Source organism: Lactuca serriola, chromosome 4 (assembly GCF_051521515.1).
Source record: "Lactuca serriola cultivar US96UC23 chromosome 4, Lser_US96UC23_V15, whole genome shotgun sequence".
Taxonomy (NCBI): Eukaryota; Viridiplantae; Streptophyta; class Magnoliopsida; order Asterales; family Asteraceae; genus Lactuca; species Lactuca serriola.
In genome coordinates this window covers 266621032-266641521 of record NC_136411.1, presented here as the reverse complement: position 1 = coordinate 266641521, position 20490 = coordinate 266621032, and the positions used below count along the sequence as shown (strand labels likewise).

Sequence of the window (20490 nt, the reverse complement as noted above, 5' to 3'; positions counted from 1 at the left end):
ATTGACTTTTGAGATGCAAAGACGTTTTGAATACCACATTATTTTATAAACAGAAAACAACCTCCAAGTTGTAGGATTCTTTGGTCGATACAAAATCGTGTAGTTCAATCGATGCAAAATCACGAAGGAGATGGAGAAAAGATGATTGGAATATGTTAAAAGCAGGTAAGACATCCAGCTAAAACCGAAGAAACTGACCAAACCATTTTACGTGTTCAAAGATGCAAATTAAGGGATTATATAATAATATGATATATTGAAGTAAAAGATTGTTATATTCGATATACATACATGTCTTGGTATTTTTGTGATGCCGTATTTATTGTCAATATTCTGTAATACATTAATTAAATATTATATAATAATATGATGTATTGAAGTAAAAGATTGTTACATTCGATATACATATACATGTCTTGGTATTTTTGTGATGCCGTATTTATTGTCAATATTCTGTAATAAATTAATTAAATATTATTAAAATAAGAGATGACACCAAATCTGAAACGTTTATGGCGTATGAAAAATGCAAACAAGAAACGGGAAGGAAGCAGTGGGAGTGGAGAGCGATTTACGGTTAGTTTAAACTTTAAAGCACAATTGATCTGCTTTCTCCCTACAAACACTCCCCTCTCTTGTGTTTCTTGCTCAAATTCGTTTTTCATCCCGCAAAATCATGTATGCTACAAATGGATGTAATCCTAATTTGGATAGATTTATGGATTAGATAGATCGTTTTCAAGTTATATATATTTACAGATCGCCAATTTTGGAATCTCCTTTTTGTTCAATAAATGCAAGCAGTTTCGATTTATTGAATCGCAAAATTGCATGCCCATTTGAATAAATTCGATTAGAAAGGTTGTAGTTTTTGGATTATGATGTCTGGGATGTGGAGATGGAGGAAGATTCGAGATATTATAGCTGCAACAGAAGCAGGAATGAGAATTTCCACCCCGTATGCATCGAGGCGTGGTTTCGTTAATTGGCTGCTACATGCCGGCGCCGGCGGTCCGTACATTCGTCCGAGGTCGTTGACTGGTCTACAAACAAGGTATAAATGGGATCATGGCGGTGGTGGTTCTGATGACAACGGCAGTAGAACCACGACGATGACGCGGAGGATTAAAGCCGAAGCTAACTGCCCTCGTTGTTCTAAGCAAATGAATCTGGTTTTTTCCAATAACACCCACCTAATTCCGCCGTCTTCATCCGCCGGAAATGAATCAGAATCACCGCCTGATCCTGGTTCCGATTCCAATCGCAAAGGCGCTTACCAGGCTGTCAACCTTTGTCCCAACTGTAAAACCGCCTACTATTTCCGGCCGTACAAGATGGCTCCTTTACAAGGCCGTTTTGTCGAAATTGGTAGGGTTAAAAACAGTAATGGGAATGGAAGGGATAAGAGACAGGCTAATGATGATGATGAATATGCTAACAAACTTAGGGCTTCGTTTTGGGAGACATTGAAGGCTTATGGTGGTGAACCACCGGAGAATTGGACCAATCCTCCTCCTCCTCCTCCTCTCTCTGGCAATGGACTTGCGGTGCATACTCCCCCTGGACCTCCGTTTCCACCGGGGTTGAATGTAATACGTGCAAGGGGTCCTGGCGGTGGTGGTGGTGGTGGTGGAGAGAAGTATGGGTCAGGTGGCTCAAATTTGGGGAAGAATTTGCCTACTCCTAAGGAGATTTGTGAGGGACTGGATAAGTTTGTCATTGGTCAAAAGCGTGCCAAAAAGGTTTCAACTTTTTCCCCTTTCTGATATGCTTTCAAGCATGCTTAGAATCTGTAACCCTACAGACAATTGTGACTTTATATAAAGTTAGTTGCTTTGTATATTTGATTATGGTGTTACTTACATGATCTTTTCCCTTGAACTGGTTTCCCATTTTATTTGCAGGTCCTTTCAGTAGCTGTTTATAACCATTACAAAAGGATATATCATGCCTCCTTACAGAAAGGGTTAGTCAGTTGTTAAACAAATGAATTCTTTTCATCTTAATTATCATTCACAGGCTGATTGCTGAACTGAAGTTGTTTATTGCAACTAGGTCAGGAGCAGATCCAGGAAGATCTAAGACTGAAGATGATGATGACAATGTAGATTTAGAAAAAAGCAATGTACTTCTAATGGGCCCAACTGGCTCAGGTATGTATGTATGTATGTATGTATAATGTATAATCATTAGGATGTTTTCTTTTTCTAACATTTCTTGTCTCTTCCACTATAAATCCTATTGTTTATTTATTGTTTATGCTTCTATGATTTTTGTGAAATAGGGAAGACATTACTTGCAAAGACTCTAGCTCGTTTTGTTAATGTTCCATTTGTCATTGCTGATGCAACCACCTTGACACAGGTCAGTCAGTTGCTGATATATTTATTTATTTATATTGCTTTTATGGAAATGGACTGAAAAGTGAAACCCAATGTGTAGATTTCTGTTTCCATTATTATATATGGAGTTAAGTGTATATTTATGCTTTTCCCCAAATTATGCAACAAAGTGGGTTTTATACAAAATATGCAACACCATTTCATTTTAGGAACAAATGATATGCAATAAATGGTAACCTGTTTAACCTTTCCAAGTGTTGTTCAATAATATGTGTCCATTGCATAAATTGGTTAAAAAACTGAAGCATTGTGACACAAATTTATGACAAACTGTAACAATGTTACTTAAATTGGTAAAAAGGCGAAACATTGGTACAAAGGTCAAGCACTAGTGACTAGTGCATAAATTGGTAAAAAAAGTGAAACATTGTTGCATAAGTTGGTAAAAAGAGTGAGACAAATAAACATTTAGGGAATGAATTGTGGTTGCATATTTTGGTACTGGTTATAGTGTTGCATATTTCGGTCCATGAAGAAACTTGATTGCGTATTTCCTCTAAAAAAACACTTGTTGCATAAATTAGGAAAAAAAAAAAAGTGTTTGCATAAACGTGCTTTTAACCCTTATATGTAATTTACATTGTTCAATCGAAAGTGGTTTATGTGTTTTTTACATTATGGCTTATGCAGGCTGGTTATGTTGGTGATGACGTGGAATCTATATTGCACAAGCTACTTACGGTACTGCAATTTATATATATATATATATATATATATATATATATATATATATATATATATTCATTGATTATTATTATTATTATTTTTATCTCATTGACCAAGAAGTTGAGACTCATGAGTTTAACAACCTAATTAAATTTCTCTTTCTGTGTCTTAACTTTTATCATTTCCATTATGTTTTTTTTCCCTTTATGGCCCAAACTTGTTTCATTCTTCTATAGTGTTTGGCAATGTAAATGCTATGCATCAGGTTATTATAGAAAAGGGTATTGTGGGCAAACTAAACAAATAATGAGAATCTTTTAGTTTTAGTGCAGGGGCATTTATTTTAATGTATTGGTTATGCAGAATACTTATTTATATAGGAGTAGATCAGTAGAGAGAATGAGTGGAAGGCATCTTTTGTGTGAAAAACTGGAAGTTATTCCTTTGGGAGAGGCTAGGCTCTCGATTCTCTAGCAAGCATTAGGGTTCTTGTTCATTTTGAGTGATTAGATTAATCAAATATAATGAAGCTTTTGTTCTTATTTTCTGATTTATATTGTTAGTCAGTTGATAGCAGATGAGAGATGAAAAGTTAAATAATATTTTTGTGATTTTCGATCCATAGAGTTGAAATTGATGTATAATGTTTCCATTTGGTTTCAAGGTTGCTGAATTCAATGTTGAAGCTGCACAACAAGGGATGGTTTACATTGACGAAGTTGATAAGATAACGAAAAAGGTTTTAGCCAATTACTTTTTTGTGATCCTGAGTTTTGCATGCTTTGCTTTGAGATCTGAAAGAGTTTTGATTTTGCTATAAATATAATTTGACAGGCTGAGAGCTTAAACATTAGCAGAGATGTCTCTGGTGAGGGAGTCCAACAAGCTCTACTTAAGATGCTGGAAGGAACTGTAAGCCATTATTAATTATCTTTGTGATCAATTGGCAAAATCAATCAATTGTTGATTTACCGAATTCAAGAGATGATAATAATAATAATAATAATAATAATATGACTTCATCAAACACATGACTACTTGTAATTCTCAAGGCATTTACTCTAAGTAACCAGCTTCATTTTGTTTTGGTTGTATGATAAATTTGTAAAAAAGTTACATATCACCGCATGTGACATCTCACATGTTGATTCTTCTTGAATGATTAGGATGAATATTTGTGATTATATTCCATTTGAAATGGTTAACATCTGGCTGTGGTCTTTCTGCAGATAGTGAACGTGCCTGAAAAGGGGGCGAGGAAGCATCCTAGAGGTGATAACATTCAGGTACAGTTTATGATGTACTTGATTTCCTATTATAGCCCTCCATGTGCATGCAACCTACTCTTTTACTTATGGCATTTCTAATCATAAAAACTAATCATGCATAGCCTGTTTAATCTCTTGTGCTTAAGCTTGTTAATAACTTGATAATATAACATTATCTAATGAGTAAAAGTTACTTGCAGATAGATACAAAGGACATCCTTTTCATTTGTGGTGGCGCATTTGTTGATTTGGAGAAAACCATATCCGAGAGGTGAATCCAAATCCGTACGTTTTTGTTTTTTCTGGGCTAAGTGCAAGAAATAGCAACATATCCTATATTCATTTCTTTCTGTGCAACTTTTTTTTCTTATTAATCTACTACTCTATTTTCAATCAATACCCACTTTAAAACAAACATTCACTCAATTACAACAGTAAAAATTGCTTTCTATCCGGACGAGATTTGATATAATTCACAAATTTTCCAAAATATAATGTTCAAGGTAGGAATGTAGGATGTTATCTGGAAATGCTTTCACTATATAACAACTATAAGTTGAAGGGTTTAAATGTAAAATCATTTTTTTTTTATTTTTAAATTTCAGACGGCAGGACTCTTCAATAGGTTTTGGAGCGCCTGTTCGTGCTAACATGAGAAACAGTGCACTCACAAATGCTGCAGTCACATCATCTTTACTTGAATCTGTAAGCAGCAAATGTCTTTATTTATTTATTTTTTTCTTTCTAATAATGAGGAATTATATATTATTGGTTTTATCCTTTTTGTTTTCAGGTTGAAAGTAGTGATCTTATAGCCTATGGACTCATACCCGAGTTCATAGGACGATTTCCAATTTTAGTAAGTTTGTCAGCTCTAACCGAAGATCAACTTGTTCAGGTATGCTTTATCACTCAAAACTTCTCTGTTTGATTTTGTTTTAGGATTTTATTCTTTTCACAACCCAAAGACGTAATTATTATTGTTTTGATGATTTACTTGTATGACAGGTCCTTATGGAACCTAAGAATGCTCTCGGGAAGCAATATAAGAAATTGTTTCAGATGAACGATGTAAGCACTTCATTCAGTTGAAAAAGAAAGTCTTTTTTTTTTTTTTTTTTTTCTCATAGACTCATACAACATTTAATGGGAAAAGAAAAGGAACAGGCCCTAAGATCTGTCCCTATAAAGTCTATCAAGTTAAAAAAAGAAAAGAAAATACATTTCAGCTTAGTTTAGTTTGAGTTGTTTGTTTGTTGGTAATTAATTATGTTTGGTGAACTGTAGGTGAAACTACATTTCACAGAAAAGGCACAAAGATTAATTGCTCAAAAGGCAATGGCCAAGAACACAGGTGCCAGAGGGTTAAGAGCCATACTCGAAACTCTTCTAACCGACTCTATGTACGAGGTATACAGGGCTTTTTCGTCATTTACTCACCATAAATGTCAATAAAAATATTCCTCTTTTTTTTTCTTCTTAAAAAAAAACAAAATCAGATTCCCGACGCCAAAACAGGAAAGGATCGAGTGGATGCGGTTGTGATTGATGAGGAATCAGTTGGGTCAGTAGATTCTTGTTTATCAGGATGTGGGGGAAAAATACTCCGTGGTGATGGCGCGTTAGAAAATTATCTTGCAAAAACAAGATCTAAAGAACAAATGGTATGGAATTTCACACATCTTTTTAGTTTCAATGGAGTCTTATCTGAAATGAACTTTTGTGGTGAATGCAGCAGGAAGCTGATGGGCAATTGGTGGAAGGAGAAGAAGAAACCTCATCAAAAGCCATGAGCATGTAACAGTTTAACAAGAATTGGACCTTTTTCTCATTTGTTGGGTTTCATTTGTAAAAACCCGAACAAGAACCGGTGTGGTGTAATTATACCTCCGTCTCCATGTACAACAGAATAATAACATCCGATTCGCTTTGGTTTTAAGTCGATAGAGATAAAAAGAAATGAGGTGGTAAAAAAAAGAGAAATACAAAGGAAAAAACATATGTAAAATTCTTGTTTTATTGTACATTGTACACATAAGCTTTGGAAATGATGAGGTGTTGGTCCATTTTTAGTGTTTTTACATATTGCCAATTTATTTATACCTTATTTCTCATATTCTAGTCTATAGTTGTTTGTAGAGACCGAGATTGGGACCTGTAATTGTCATTTTTTGTCCGATCTTTTACAAGGTCCTCTGAAACTACACTAAAAAACTGGTCCAGTCTTACTCCATTCCAGTCTAGTTGTGACAAGCACCTAACTTTGTTTTTTTTTTTTTTTTTTGGCAAGTTTTAAGTTGGATTTGTTCTTGCAAATTTGTTTTAGTTGTAGTAAAAACTAAAAAGTCTGTTGTTGAACAAATATAGTCTTGCATTACACACTAATAACATCAATATCAATCATGATTACATCCATTCCACACTCACAAAAAGCCCATCCGTTTTGGATGGGATATGGGCCGAAAATGATAATAATATAAGCTTGTTCTGTTGTGATTGCAGAACAAGATATTGTTATTTACCTTTTGAATCGTCAAAACAAAACAAAACAAAAACAAGGTCCAAACACATGGCCTTTTGAAATCAATAACCTAAACCAAGAAAAAGCAATCTAAAAAACTAAGAGACCATTGAAAACAATGTTGCAAAAAACAAAACAATCACACGTAGGGTTTTTTTTATTCTCTACTTGGAAGCGGACATGAGAGATTGGGCATCGGATACGGAAGGTAGTGCAGGGATGGCTCCTTTCTTTGTTGTGCATATCGCCCCACAAGCATTCGAAAATGCTAGTGCCTGCTTCAGCTTCGCTTCATCCTACATTTATGATTTATTCAAAAAAATAAAACAACCAGTGTTTGGAATATATATTTTAGGCTACTACGTGTTTCCTTTACAGAATATTTTTGGAAAGAGAAAGACTGATATAATTTGAACCATGTTGCATACCAATTCCATCAAAACCTGTAAAAACGAAATGGATTTCTTCTTACCGTGAAAATGGAAGTGTCTTTGGCCATGGAAACAAGCAACGAGCCTACGAAAGAGTCTCCTGCTCCTGTTGTGTCGACTGTTTTCACCGAGTATCCCGGCACTTTTCCCTTGAAGCTCTACAAAATAAAATAACATTTGTGAATTGTGAGTAAATTAATGTCACATATATTAAAAGCAAAATGAAAAAAAATCGGTATCACATACCTTGGTGTAATATCGACAACCCTTTTCGCCATCCGTAACAACCATAAGCTTAAGACCATCATGCCATAAACTCTTCACGGCTTCCTCATCATTAGATTTCTTTTGTGTCAAGAATTCCACCTCGTCATCACTCACCTACACATAAATAAAAAGGGCAATTTTTGTCTTTTCACACCCAAAAACCACAACAAATAAAATTCATATTGTAAAATTGTCATTCCCAAACGAATTGAAATAATTATCATAGTGTCAATAATAAACTACCTTGATGAAATCAGCTTCGTTCCATATGCTTTTGATGCCTTGCCTAGCGGCCTCAGCAGAAGGCCACAAGGGAAGGCGGACATTGGGGTCATATGAAAGCAAGACCCCAGCCTGCTTGGCGGCCTTCATGGCTGCCATGTGGGCAGATCTGCATGGCTCAGTGATGAGACTGATGGAGCCATAATGAAAGATCTTAGCTTGCTTGATTATGTCCATTTTAAGCTCCGATTCTTTTAGGAGCATGTCGGCACTAGGATTCCTATAGAACATGAATTCCCTCTCACCATCTTTCTTAAGTGTCACGAATGCTAAAGCTGTCCTTGCATGCTCGTCAAACAACACACCATCAGCATTCACTCCGTTTTTCTTTATAATGTCAGCCAACATGAATCCAAATTCATCTTTCCCAACCTGCACTTTACATCAATCAAATGCATCTATTCATATTATTTCATATTAAAGTTTCTACATACCCATATTGATTAAAAAATCAGATTGTTACGCCACAAAACCATCAATCCATTAATGTCCAATTTGCAAAATTTAATCCGTAAAACCATTGATCCATAAATGTCAGTTAATTTATAAATCATCCAAGAACAGCATTAAACTCATATAGATTAACGATGGATAACAACTTTTACAGAAATAAAAATACTAAAACAATAATCACTACGTAAAATCATTTATCCTTAGATGTGCATTACATTATAAGTCATCCAAGAACAACTTTGATTCATAAAGACGTTAGTGTAGTAGTAGATCTGTCGCTTTATTATTATTACTATTATTATTATTATAAATGAAATATATAAATTAATCATAATGCATTTTGGGGGATCCTGCCCATTATATGCAATTATTACATGCAAAACAATTTGGTATAATAAAATAGGAACATTGATCACTCCCTAAAACCATTGATCAATAAATGTCCACTAAATCATTCAAGAACAACATTGATCGATGGAATCCACATCGATTAAAATAATATATGAAAATTATTATGATAAGTACCTTGCCGATAAAAGCCGCGGAGCCACCTAGCTTTGCAATGGAACAAGCGACGTTAGCGGGAGCACCACCTGGGGCCTTAAGGAATCCCTGAGACTCAGCCAAAGAGACTCCAGCGACGTCGGGTACGAAATCGATCAACATCTCTCCAAAACACACAATAGTAGAAGAAGCTGCCATTTTCTCTCTCGAAATGTTCTCACTCGATGAAAGATGATCAATGTGTGTGTGACTGTGTGTGTTTATAGATATATATAACGAAAGATGTTGAGGAAGTGAGAGAAATTAGAATATAAATGTGGGTGAGATGGAGAAATCATGTTTGTTGATGGATTTTCGGAATAATTATTGAAACGTAATTTTGACTCTTTATTTCTGCTTTATTTTAATTATTTTGTTTATTTCAAATTTAAAGTAAGATGGCCTTCTTATCTTTCCTTAGTTTGTTGAGAGAAAACTGCAAAAAGGCCCATGTAATTTGTGATTTTCTATTATTTCAAGTCCATTTTTTTTTTTCAATTGGCCCAAGTTGGATCATTTTGTATCGCTTTGGTCCCTCAAAGTATTTTAGACGTTTAAAAATGCCCATTAAGTGTACAGCATGCTTCTAAGGCAAAGGCAGGGGAAATTTTTAAGGTAATGACTTGAAAGAGTAACCAATTATACTCTTTATATATATTTGGTCACTTAATTTTTTTTGATGCACAGTAAACCCTTAAACTTGTTTATTTGTTTAAAACATACCATTACTACCTGTAATAGCATGTAAAACCTATTTTGGGGGTTTTAGTTCCACCTTCGGCGACTTTCAGCGGACGCAAAACTCCGGCGACATCTCTGGTCATCTTCTTCGGCAGATACAAGCTCCGGAAAATTAATGGAAACCTTTTTCCCATTTCTCTTTTTGTTTCATGTCTCTACCACCAGAAACAGTAATAGAGCCCTAGCCTCATGTTCCTCTGAAACTTCAATTGAACCAAAGTAAAACGCACACTTGATATCAGATGCGACGATCTATATAGAAATCACCGGTGAGAGACAACAATGCTAGGTGGTACTTATTCACGCTAAAAATCGGCTCCCTACCAGCGGAAACAATAACCTTTCACCCCTGCCTTCCCTCTCCGCTCCCCTCGTCACCTTCACCACTGCTCCTCTAAACCCTCTGACCGATTCACTCATCGTTCTTTCCTCCGACACTGTTTCTAGTTCAACCAGACCATCAATGGCTGTCAGGTTAGTGTACCGGAATCCAGAGCTGTATATTAAGCTCTGACATGAAATGGATGTTGATAATCTGATGCGGTTAGTGATTTGAAAAGTTTTCCCTAATGTAATCTTGATCCCTCTTTTGTTAGGGTTTTGTTCCAATTTTGAATTACTAAATTTTCCTACTCAGTAAACTCTTTTACTTGATTCAAGTTTGTGGTTTAGCCTTTAATATCAATCATAACAGGTAAATGGAGGACAAAGAAGAGGCAGAAGGTGATTGTTTTTCAAGGTTGTCAATGAAGACGAAGAAGATGACCGGAGACAAGCTCCCGATATCTACCAAGACCGTCAGAACTCTTGCAAAGTAAGGAATGTCGGAGAAGATGACCGGAGATGTTGGTAGAATTCTTGGCGAGGCTGGATAAGATGATCGGAGATGTCGTCGGAGCTTGCTTTCGTAGAAAATATCGTCGGAGGTGGAACTCAAACCCCTAAATCAGTTTTTACCTACAATAGCAGGTAATAATGGTATGTTTTAAACAAATAAACAAGTTTAAGGGTTAGAAACGCACCAAAAAAATTTAAGTGATCAAATATGTACAAAAGATATAGTTGGTTACCTTTTCAAGTCATTATCCTTGAAACAAACTATGCCACCCTTTCAACATTTATGGACTTTTCATTGTGTCTATAACCGTGATTTGCTGGAAAGTCCACCAAGAATCCTAATAACCCCAGCGCAATAGATATAAATCAATAAACCACCCCATAAGATCATATTATTGTATACATCAAGAAAGAAAAATCATAATCATAACCACATTTACACGATGATGATTTCAACTTTAGCATCTGGTCATCATGGAGAAGAATAAATAGAAGCATACCACAAATAAGTTTTTGAAAAATGTCTAAAGTTCCTTTCCAATAAAATGTCTAAAGTTCCATACTGACAAATGTAATCCAAAAAAATATTGAATTAATAAACAAAACAACAGACATAGTATTTTAAGCGAAAGTAGTTTGCTTAAGATAAAACAGTGGACACACATATTGGTGTTCCCTTTCACCAAAGGCTTTAAAATTTCCAAGCATTGTGTAACATCCCAAAATTTATAGCAAAAAATTTCATTTTTAATTAAGTTATTATAAAACCAATAGTATAAAAAAACCCATAGTGTTAAATCATTTCATAATCAAAACCAGTATTTCAAATAACTAAAACATGTCATAGAAAAGTATTATCAGAGTACAACTCCCAAAGATATCATACATGCAGAAATTATAGTGTGATGCACTGCGATCCTGTCGGCTCCGTTCCTTTTGAAAAAAAAGTACCTGAAACCAAAATTATAAACCGTAAGCACAAAGTTTAGTGACTTCCCCCCATCATACTACATACCATACAATCATATAATGTCTAACATATTTGGGTGCTGGCCTACCCCTTCGGTATCTTTCAACCGGTAACTGCCTAACATACTTGGGTGTTGGCCTACCCCTTCGCTCTCTTTCAACCGGTAACTGCCTAGCATACATGGGTGCTGGCCTACTCATTCGGTCTCTTTCAACCGGTAACTGCCTAGCATACCTGGGTGCTGGCCTACCCCCTCGGTCTCTTTCAACCAGTAATCGGAGACTATTTCATCCCTACCACTACCACATAATATCCTAGCATATATACATATGTCACATACTGCCTAGCATATCTGGGTGTTGGCCTACCCCTTCAGTCCTTTCGACCTGTAACAGGGTCTATCCTACCCTTCCTACAACCACCACATAATATCATAGAATACTAGCACATAAAACATAACAGATAATGGCATACCAGACAATTATCACAAAGACAATCATCTCAGCTATAATCAGCTACTAATGGGCCGACATTGGTGCATTCAACTCACTTCTACTGGAATGCAACTCACCTCAAATGTCGTGAAGTAGCTGAACTGCACTCGACTCCAGAATCAACTCCATTCAAACTCCTACACATAAACGATCTCCTTTAATCATAATTTCATACTCATAACCCCTTACGGGTCAACTTTGGTCAAGGTTAAAGTTACATTCAACACCGTGGTCAAAGTCAACATCCTGAGTTGACTTAACTCGCCGAGTTGGCCCATCATCTCGTCGAGTTCAGTGAGTCATAATCCTGAAATCACAATCCAACTCGTCCAACTCTTTCACAACTCATCGAGTTCCTTCTATCTACAGAATCAGGACTTTCCCATTCTACTCGTCGACTCATCCTTGAACTCGTCGAGTTTTCCTTTTACAGAATTGGGATATTTCAACCCAACTCGTCAAGTTTCTCTATGGACTCGACGAGTCCTTCAGTCTGTTGAGCCATCTTAATCGATTAAGCTCCTATCCTCTAGATTTGGACTCCACACTTCTTCTACACACTGAAAATGTCCTTTTAAGGGTAAAGTTTCCAACTTTACCTGTTAATAGCTCCCTTTAATGGGTTTAGCTCAAACCCTAATTCTTCAAGATATAAATCTTGATCCAAAATCCATATAGACCCTAGACATTATTTGAACACGTAAAGTTTCTGCCTTTATCCCCATGCATGGCCTTTTGGGGCTAAAAAGGCAAAAATGTCATCCTAAAGCTTGCATGGGGCTTCAATGGCCATAAAGTTTGCACCTTTATGACATAACATCCCTTCAAGGTCCTAGATCTAGAAGTATACACACTTGGGACGTCCATTTCTTGTTTTTTTTATGGGACTCGACAAGTTGGAGGCCCAACTCGTCGAGTAGAGTCGAGATCCGCGGACAGTTAAGTGACCTACTCGACGAGTCGGAAGACTGACTCGACGAGTAGGTGTTTTTTGGGTAAAACCCTAAATTGAGGGTTTGCACCCTATTTAAACACCTTATCTCAACCTCCATCGTCCCATATACTCCCAGAAGACTTCATATCGAAACCCTAGCCGTTTTTGTGTGTTCTAAGGCTATTTTGGTGCTTTTTGGTGGATTATAAAGCTTGAGAAGAGGAAATGAGCTTGTGAGACCAAGGGGAAACAAGAAGATCCAGAGTTTGGAGCTCATTTTCAGCTTATTGGAGGTATGAAGCTGAACCTTTGTCCATAGATCTTGATTTTTGGGCCTTTTCCTTCATCTTTCTAAGCCCTAGAGAGGTTGTATTCGGGATTAAGTGTTGGAAGTCAGTATATGCTTTAGATCCAGGTCTATTAGGGGGTTTTATGGCACAAGGGTGTCCATTTTGCTGCCATAAACACCTCATGCACCTTGGAGGCCATCTTTAATGGCTTTTTGGGCCAAAGACCCCTTGCATGTGTACCAAGTTTGGAACTTTACATGTAAAATGGACATTAGGAGGTCAAATCTATGGTTTTGATGTGTTAAGTCCCACTGAAATCGACTGTATAGTATTGGAAAAGGAGGGACTCGGCGAGTCACTTGGGTGACTTGGCAAGTCGAGACGCTTTTTCCCCAAAAACTGATGGGTTTTAGCCATAAGAACTTTCCTATGTGCGCATGCAAAACCCTAATGCTCGGATCTAGGCTTTCTAATAAACATGTTTTGAATCCAATACTTCTAATTACTAATTAGGTTAAATAACAACATTGAAATAGATCTAGAACCATACCTTTGAGTTCCTTGTTGATCTTGAGGTCTTGGAGCTTCTAGAGTCACAAATGTCACTCCTCTGATGGCTTACAAACACCAATAGCAAGGAGGATGATTTAGGAGAGAGGAGAGGGGAGGAATTTCGACCAGAGGTTCCTTACTTTAGGTTAGATGTCGAATTCCCCATGCCATAGGGTCTTTATATACTTGTAGACTCCTTAAGGGTTACAACCTAAACCCTAATTGGATAATCTTCTCTTAAGGCTATCCAAATCCTTCTTAGATAACTCATATGGACGATTTTAGCTATCCCCTAGCTCTTAGAATCCGTCCACTATATATCTATAAGGATTTATAGTCTAAAGCTTAACTATCAACCAATTGACAGTTTATACCCCTTTATTTAATTAACTTCTTTAAGTCACCAAATTAATTCTAATTAATTCTATGACTTATATTAATCAAATAACAATATATTATTCATTATATTATTCCCATAATATATTAATAATATTTACTCTCTCTTATTAAATCATCCTATCAAGTTGCTATGGTGAAGGCAACCCAAAAGGACCATGCATAACCGGATATAGTTACAGCCTTAGACACTATTCCAACAGTCTCCCACTTGGATAAGTCTAGTAACTATACAAGTACAATTCGGTTTGCAATCGTAGCTCTCAAAGACGCTGTCAAACTCTGATCTAATCAATCTTGTCCTTTAGATAAGGGATCGTACAGTCCTCTGTTAGATATCATGCTGACAATCCTATGGAATGGTTAGTCAAGCATTTAGGTTTCTCGATCTCTGATTTATTTGACATAGAACTTAATTGAACACATCAATTCAGTTCTGACCGGGCCCGGCACATAAGTCAAATCAAATCATTGAGCGGCCGAGATATCGCTTTTACCTTCTTAGATAAAAGTTACAGATAAACTTCGACTTATATGCATTTACTTATTCATTAACCAACTATACACAACAATGCTTTTTATAACACCGATTTACTAATGCGTTTTCGCATTATCAACGCACAACCAATTAACAAATAACAAACCATATATCTAGGTTTTAAGACTATATGATATTATCGTCTTGCGATCACCCTTTTATATCTTATTCCATAAGGTGATTCCAGCAAGCGCGGGTTTGTTCCAATGCTCAAAACTAGTTCATAAGCACTCATGAATGTTGCAGCAACCCTTTGCTATGTCTAACACCATTTAGACATTCTACACACCAATTCATGACAATCTTCATTCATATCTACTTCCAACATATGAACGATTGTGGACAATTTGAACAATTCTATTATTCTTAATAATTTCAATTATTCTGGAAGTCAAAACATGCAAAGAGAAACAATAGTTAAACGATTAACATAAGATAGTAACATTACTTATAAATAAAACTCCTTTATTTAATCATCAAATGTTAATTACATTTATCTATTATACGTTTCTAATACTATCTAATCTATGCTAATATCATTCTTCAGCCCAATGCTCCTAGCATGCTGCAAGTGCTTAACCCTACTCAGTCCCTTCGTAAGCGGATCTGCTGGGTTATCTTCTGATGATATCCTCTTCACTACGAGTTGTCCTTCTTTTACACGATGTCTGATGAAGTGATATTTTCTGTCGATATGTCTTGATCTACCATGATCCCTCGGTTCTTTGGTTAAGGCAACCGCACCTTTGTTATCACAGAAAATCTCCATGGGCTCCTTTATGGCAGGTACGACTCCAAGATCACCGATGAAGTTCTTTAGCCATATTGCCTCCTTCGACGCTTCGCTCGCTGCAATGTACTCTGATTCGCACGTTGAATCAGCTACGGTCTCTTGCTTGGAACTCTTCCATGTCACTGCTCCTCCATTTAGGGTAAAGACCCAGCCCGACTACGAACGGTAGTTGTCCCTGTCGGTCTGAAAACTGGCGTCACTATACCCTCTCACCTTCAAGTCATCACTCCCTCCGAGGACTAAGAACCATTCCTTTGTCCTCCGAAGGTACTTAAGGATATTCTTCACCGCAATCCAATGTGCTTTGCCAGGATTCCCTTGATATCTGCTAACCATGCTCAAAGCGAAGGCTACATCAGGGCGAGTACAAGTCATAGCGTACATGATTGAGCCAACTGCGGAAGCGTATGGTACTCGGCTCATTTCTGCTATCTCAGCTTCGGTACTCGAACTTTGAGTCTTACTCAACTTGGCATTACTTTGTATTGGTAATTCTCCCTTCTTTGAGTTTTCCATACTAAAACGTTTTAGTACCTTCTCCAAGTAAGTGTTCTGACTAAGTCCAATTAGTCTCTTACTTCTTTCTCTCACTATCCTTATTCCCAAAATGTAAGAAGCTTCTCCGAGGTCCTTCATAGCGAAGCACTTCCCGAGCCAGGACTTAACTTCCTGCAGAGTCGGGATGTCGTTTCCTATAAGCAATATATCATCGACATATAGAACGAGAAAGCTTACTATACTCCCATTGGCTTTGACATATACACAAGACTCATCTTCGCTTCGTACAAATCCAAACTCTTTGACTTTCTCATCGAAGCAAAGATTCCATCTGCGAGATGCTTGCTTAAGTCCATAAATGGACTTCTCAAGCTTACACACTCTATTCGGATGCTTCGGATCCACAAACCCCTCGGGCTGAGCCATGTAAACATCCTCAGCCAACTTCCCATTAAGAAAAGCGGTCTTGACATCCATTTGACAAATCTCATAATCATGAAATGCGGCAATAGCTAGCATCACTCTAATAGATTTAATCTTCGCAACTGGTGAGAAGGTCTCATCATAGTCAACTCCAGGAGTTTGAGTAAAGCCCTTCGCAACCAATCGCGCTTTATATGTGTGCACGTTTCCATCCACGTAGGTCTTCTTCTTGAAGATCCATTTGCACCCAACGGTCTTACGTCCGGGCACATAATCAACCAAATTCCAAACTTGGTTATCATACATGGATTGGATCTCGCTATCCATTGCCTCTTTCCATTTCGCAGACTCCGGGCCTGCCATGGCTTCCTTATAGCTATTAGGTTCATCAAGATTTATTAGTGTACCATCACTAATATACGTGTCCCCTTTGGTAGTAATATGAAAACCATAAAACTGGGGTAGAACTCTAACTCTATCAGAACATCTAAGAGGTAAGGACTCGTCAATTGGTTCAACCGGAGTTTCCTCCTCGGGTTGAGTGCCAGTGGTAGAGGTTCCTTCATCTATCGACTCTTGAATCTCTTCAAGCTCGATTTGCCTCCCACTGTCTCCTTGGCTTATGAGTTCTCGCTCTCGGAAAACTCCTCTCCTCGCAACGAAGACCACATTGTCCTTCGGTCTATAGAAGAGATATCCAAAGGATGTCTGCGGGTAGCCGATGAAAATACATCGCTCACTTCTCGGTTCAAGCTTGTCGTGAGTATCTCGTCTTACGAAAACCTCGCAACCCCAAACCTTGATATGTGCCAACGAGGGAGCTTTCCCTGTCCACATCTCGTGAGGTGTTTTGGCAACCTTCTTGGTAGGGACTCGGTTAAGGATATGGGCAGCAGTCTCTAAGGCATACCCCCAAAAAGCACGACTCATCATAGAGCGAACCATATCCAATAAGGTTCGATTACGCCTTTCTGCCACACCATTCAACTGCGGTGTCCTAGGAGGCGTCAATTGCGAAACTATTCCACACTCCTTGAGATAATCGTGGAATTCAAGACTTAGGTACTCTCCTCCTCGATCGGATCGAAGCATCTTGATTTTCCTACCCAATTGATTCTCCACTTCATTCTTGAACTCTTTGAACTTTTCAAAGGTTTCTGACTTTTGCTTGATTAAGTAGATATACCCATATCTACTATAGTCATCGGTAAAAGTCACGTAGAAGCGGTTCCCATCCTTCGTGGTTGATCTAAATGGTCCACATACATCGGTATGTATTAAGTCCAATAGACCCTCGCCCCTTTCACATGTACTCGTGAAGGGTGACTTAGTCATCTTTCCAAGTAAACAAGATTCGCATGTGTCATCTTCCCTAAGGTCGAATGACTCCAACACTCCATCCTTTTGGAGTTGGGCTATGCGTTTCTTGTTGACATGTCCAAGACGACAATGCCACAAGGATGCTTTATCCATACTAGTGGAAGAATCAATATTCAAAACATCATTTCCTAAGTTATCAACAATCATAACAGTTTCATATATTCCATTACATGGTATAGCTTCAAAGTAAAAGACACCATTTAGATAAGCTAAAATAGAACCATTCTCATTATTAAAAGAAAATCTAAATCCTTGTCTATACAAACCATGAAATGAAATGATGTTTCTAGCCATTTCTGGCGAATAGCAACAATTGTTCAAATCTAAAACCAAACTATTCCTAAGCACTAAAGAATACACTCCAATCTTGGTCACAGGCGACGATCTTCTGTTCCCCATGATTAGATTTATCCTTCCTTGCTCCACATCCCTACTTCTTCTTAGTCCCTGCACATTAGAACAAATGTGGTAACCACAACCGGTATCAAGGACCCAAGAAATAGCATGATTAGAATCGTTAGATTTAATTGTGTATATACCTGCGAAAGATGGCTTGATCTTTCCTTCTTTGATTGCTTGCAGGTACTCTGGGCAGCTTCTCTTCCAATGTCCTATCTTGTGGCAGTGGTGGCACTCTGCCTCCTTCGGGTTAGGACAGGGCTTAGCGGGATCAACTTTGGTCCCACTAGAAGAGGCACCATCTCGGGCTTTCGCCTTGCGATAGTTCTTCGATGAAGCTTTCCTCTTCTTTCCCTTTCCTTGACCAATAGCCAAGACAGGAGCAGCGGGCGGATTGGGAGTAGGTGCAACAGACTTGTCCTTGAAGTTGCTCTCAGCGACTCTCAAGAGACCTTGGAGTTTGCTTAGGGTGACCTCCTCTTTGTTCATGTGGTAGGTCATCCTAAATTGGTTGTACATCGGAGGCAAAGAGTGAAGCACCATGTCGATCGCCAAGTCTTCCCCGAAGTCAATATTTAACTTGCGAAGGCGGTCGACATACCTTTGCATCTTTTGCAAGTGCACGGTAAGAGATTCTCCATGACCCATCTTCGCGGAAATCATGTTAGTGAAAATCTCATACCGCTCTTGTCTCGCGTTTTGGTGGTACCTCTCCAATAAGTCTTGGTGCATCTCGTATGGGTACATGTCCTCGTAGGACTTTTGGAATTCGGAGTTCATGGTAGCGATCATGATGCAATGTACCTTCGTTGCATCTCGCTCATGAGTTTCAAAGGCGGTGATTTCGGCTGGAGTAGCGATTTTGGTGTTGATTTTCTCGAGCTTCTCATCAAGGACATACTCCTTGTCCTCATAGCGAGCAATGGTGCGAATGTATCTTATCCATTCGCTAAAGTTCGTTCCATCGAAGGTGACCTTTTGGCAAAGGCTCATCAACGTGAAAGAACTAGCAGCAACGTTGTTTGCGTTCGACATCTATAATTAGAAAAGGACAAAGATAGATTAGAATATGAATCCCTAATTATCACCCAATAAGAAAAATTAGGGCTAGGATCCAACAATGAAATTTACATATTAGAAAAGGGATGCCGTAATCTAACATGCAAATACATTGAAGGTAAGTGAATGATGATTCACTAATTCTCCATCACAAAAACCTAAACTATTAGTCCTAAGTGTTTTTGAGAATTCCTAGGTTCGGATGAGATTCATTGAAACTATTCAATGGCATGTTTAAATCTCGATATGCCCCTCTTGTTTGTGACTGGGATACCGAGGATCACAAAGCGGGTGTGAATAACCATGCAAATTTACATAGTGCCTTCATTGTAACGATCACCTATTCGATGTGCCGGTAAACCACACACGCTCCATCGAACTATGATATACAATGAATCACCCTTTGCCACCTTCGCTTAGAACCAATTAGTGTGCCGGTAAACCACACACGCTCCACTAACTTCTTAGCAAGGTGCAAAGTGTAATTTCATGGGATTGCATCAATTCACTTTTCCTAAAGTAACTAAGATTGGGAATTTTTTAAAATATGTGTAGTTACTTTATATTTCTTATTATACTTTTAATGAGAGGATGAGGTTGCCCTATCCTACCCGTTCGGCTAACGACCCTCCACCAATCAAGCAAGCGGTGAGTGTGAGTGTACACCCATTAAGCGCCATTTTATAGGCCGCAACCTTATACCCACCTTATAGATTGGCTTCGTGAATGAGGCCTACTAACGGTAAGACTAGCATTTAGTTATACATATATATATATATATATATATATATATATATATATATATTATACTAGTAATATCATATTAGTATAGGGTTGTATTTTAAACCTTTTAAAATCTAGGGTTTTTGAAATTTAAGTTGTCTAAATTAAAACTTTTAATCACAAATATAAATTTCAAAACTTGAGGGCAAGTTTTAAACATTTAAAACATGGAGGATCAAATAACAAATAATTCCAATTAACAATTAATATCCTAATTATCTATATTTGATTTATTCAAGATTTCTTTTAAGATAATTACCAAAATAATCAAAATAATTAATTAATTATCATATAAGGAAATTAAATATTTAATTAGTTGATAATTACCTTTGATTAGATCAAGATAACAATTATATTTATCAGAAAAACGAATTAATATTGATCTAATTAGTTTATGGTAAGTTAGGATAAGATAAACACAAAGAAATCCCGAATCTGGCCATTCCTGACGCCTGGACTCGCCGAGTGCACAAAGGGACTCGCCGAGTCAGGCCTACTCGCCGAGTCCACTTTGAGACTCGCCGAGTCCATGACTCAGAAACCTAAAAATCGAATTTTGCAGGTTTGTTT

At 37.5% G+C, this 20490-nt stretch overlaps 2 protein-coding genes across 3 annotated transcripts; one reads left to right on the top strand and one right to left on the bottom strand.

Annotated features, from left to right (window-relative positions):
* The first annotated feature begins 505 nt into the window (after positions 1-505).
* LOC145097008 (ATP-dependent Clp protease) lies at positions 506-6402 on the top strand. 2 transcript variants are annotated; one of them, XM_079034465.1, is made up of 15 exons: positions 506-1742; positions 1905-1966; positions 2056-2153; positions 2285-2364; positions 3033-3083; positions 3733-3807; positions 3903-3980; positions 4298-4354; positions 4537-4607; positions 4942-5041; positions 5130-5234; positions 5345-5407; positions 5624-5746; positions 5836-6000; positions 6075-6402. In XM_079034465.1, exons 1-15 carry the CDS (start codon positions 879-881, stop codon positions 6135-6137), a joined length of 2055 nt encoding a protein of 684 aa, XP_078890591.1. In that variant the 5' UTR covers positions 506-878; the 3' UTR covers positions 6138-6402. The 2 variants fall into 2 exon arrangements, with proteins under 2 accessions (XP_078890591.1, XP_078890590.1); XM_079034464.1 differs by having other exon boundaries at positions 6072-6402.
* A 400-nt stretch (positions 6403-6802) lies between these two features.
* LOC145097009 (fructokinase-2-like) lies at positions 6803-9072 on the bottom strand. Its single transcript, XM_079034466.1, has 5 exons — positions 8816-9072; positions 7799-8209; positions 7535-7669; positions 7330-7446; positions 6803-7153 (listed from the first exon to the last, which is right to left on the bottom strand). The coding sequence occupies exons 1-5, from the start codon at positions 8990-8992 to the stop codon at positions 7022-7024; spliced, it is 972 nt and encodes a 323-aa protein (XP_078890592.1). The 5' UTR covers positions 8993-9072; the 3' UTR covers positions 6803-7021.
* Positions 9073-20490: the final 11418 nt, after the last annotated feature.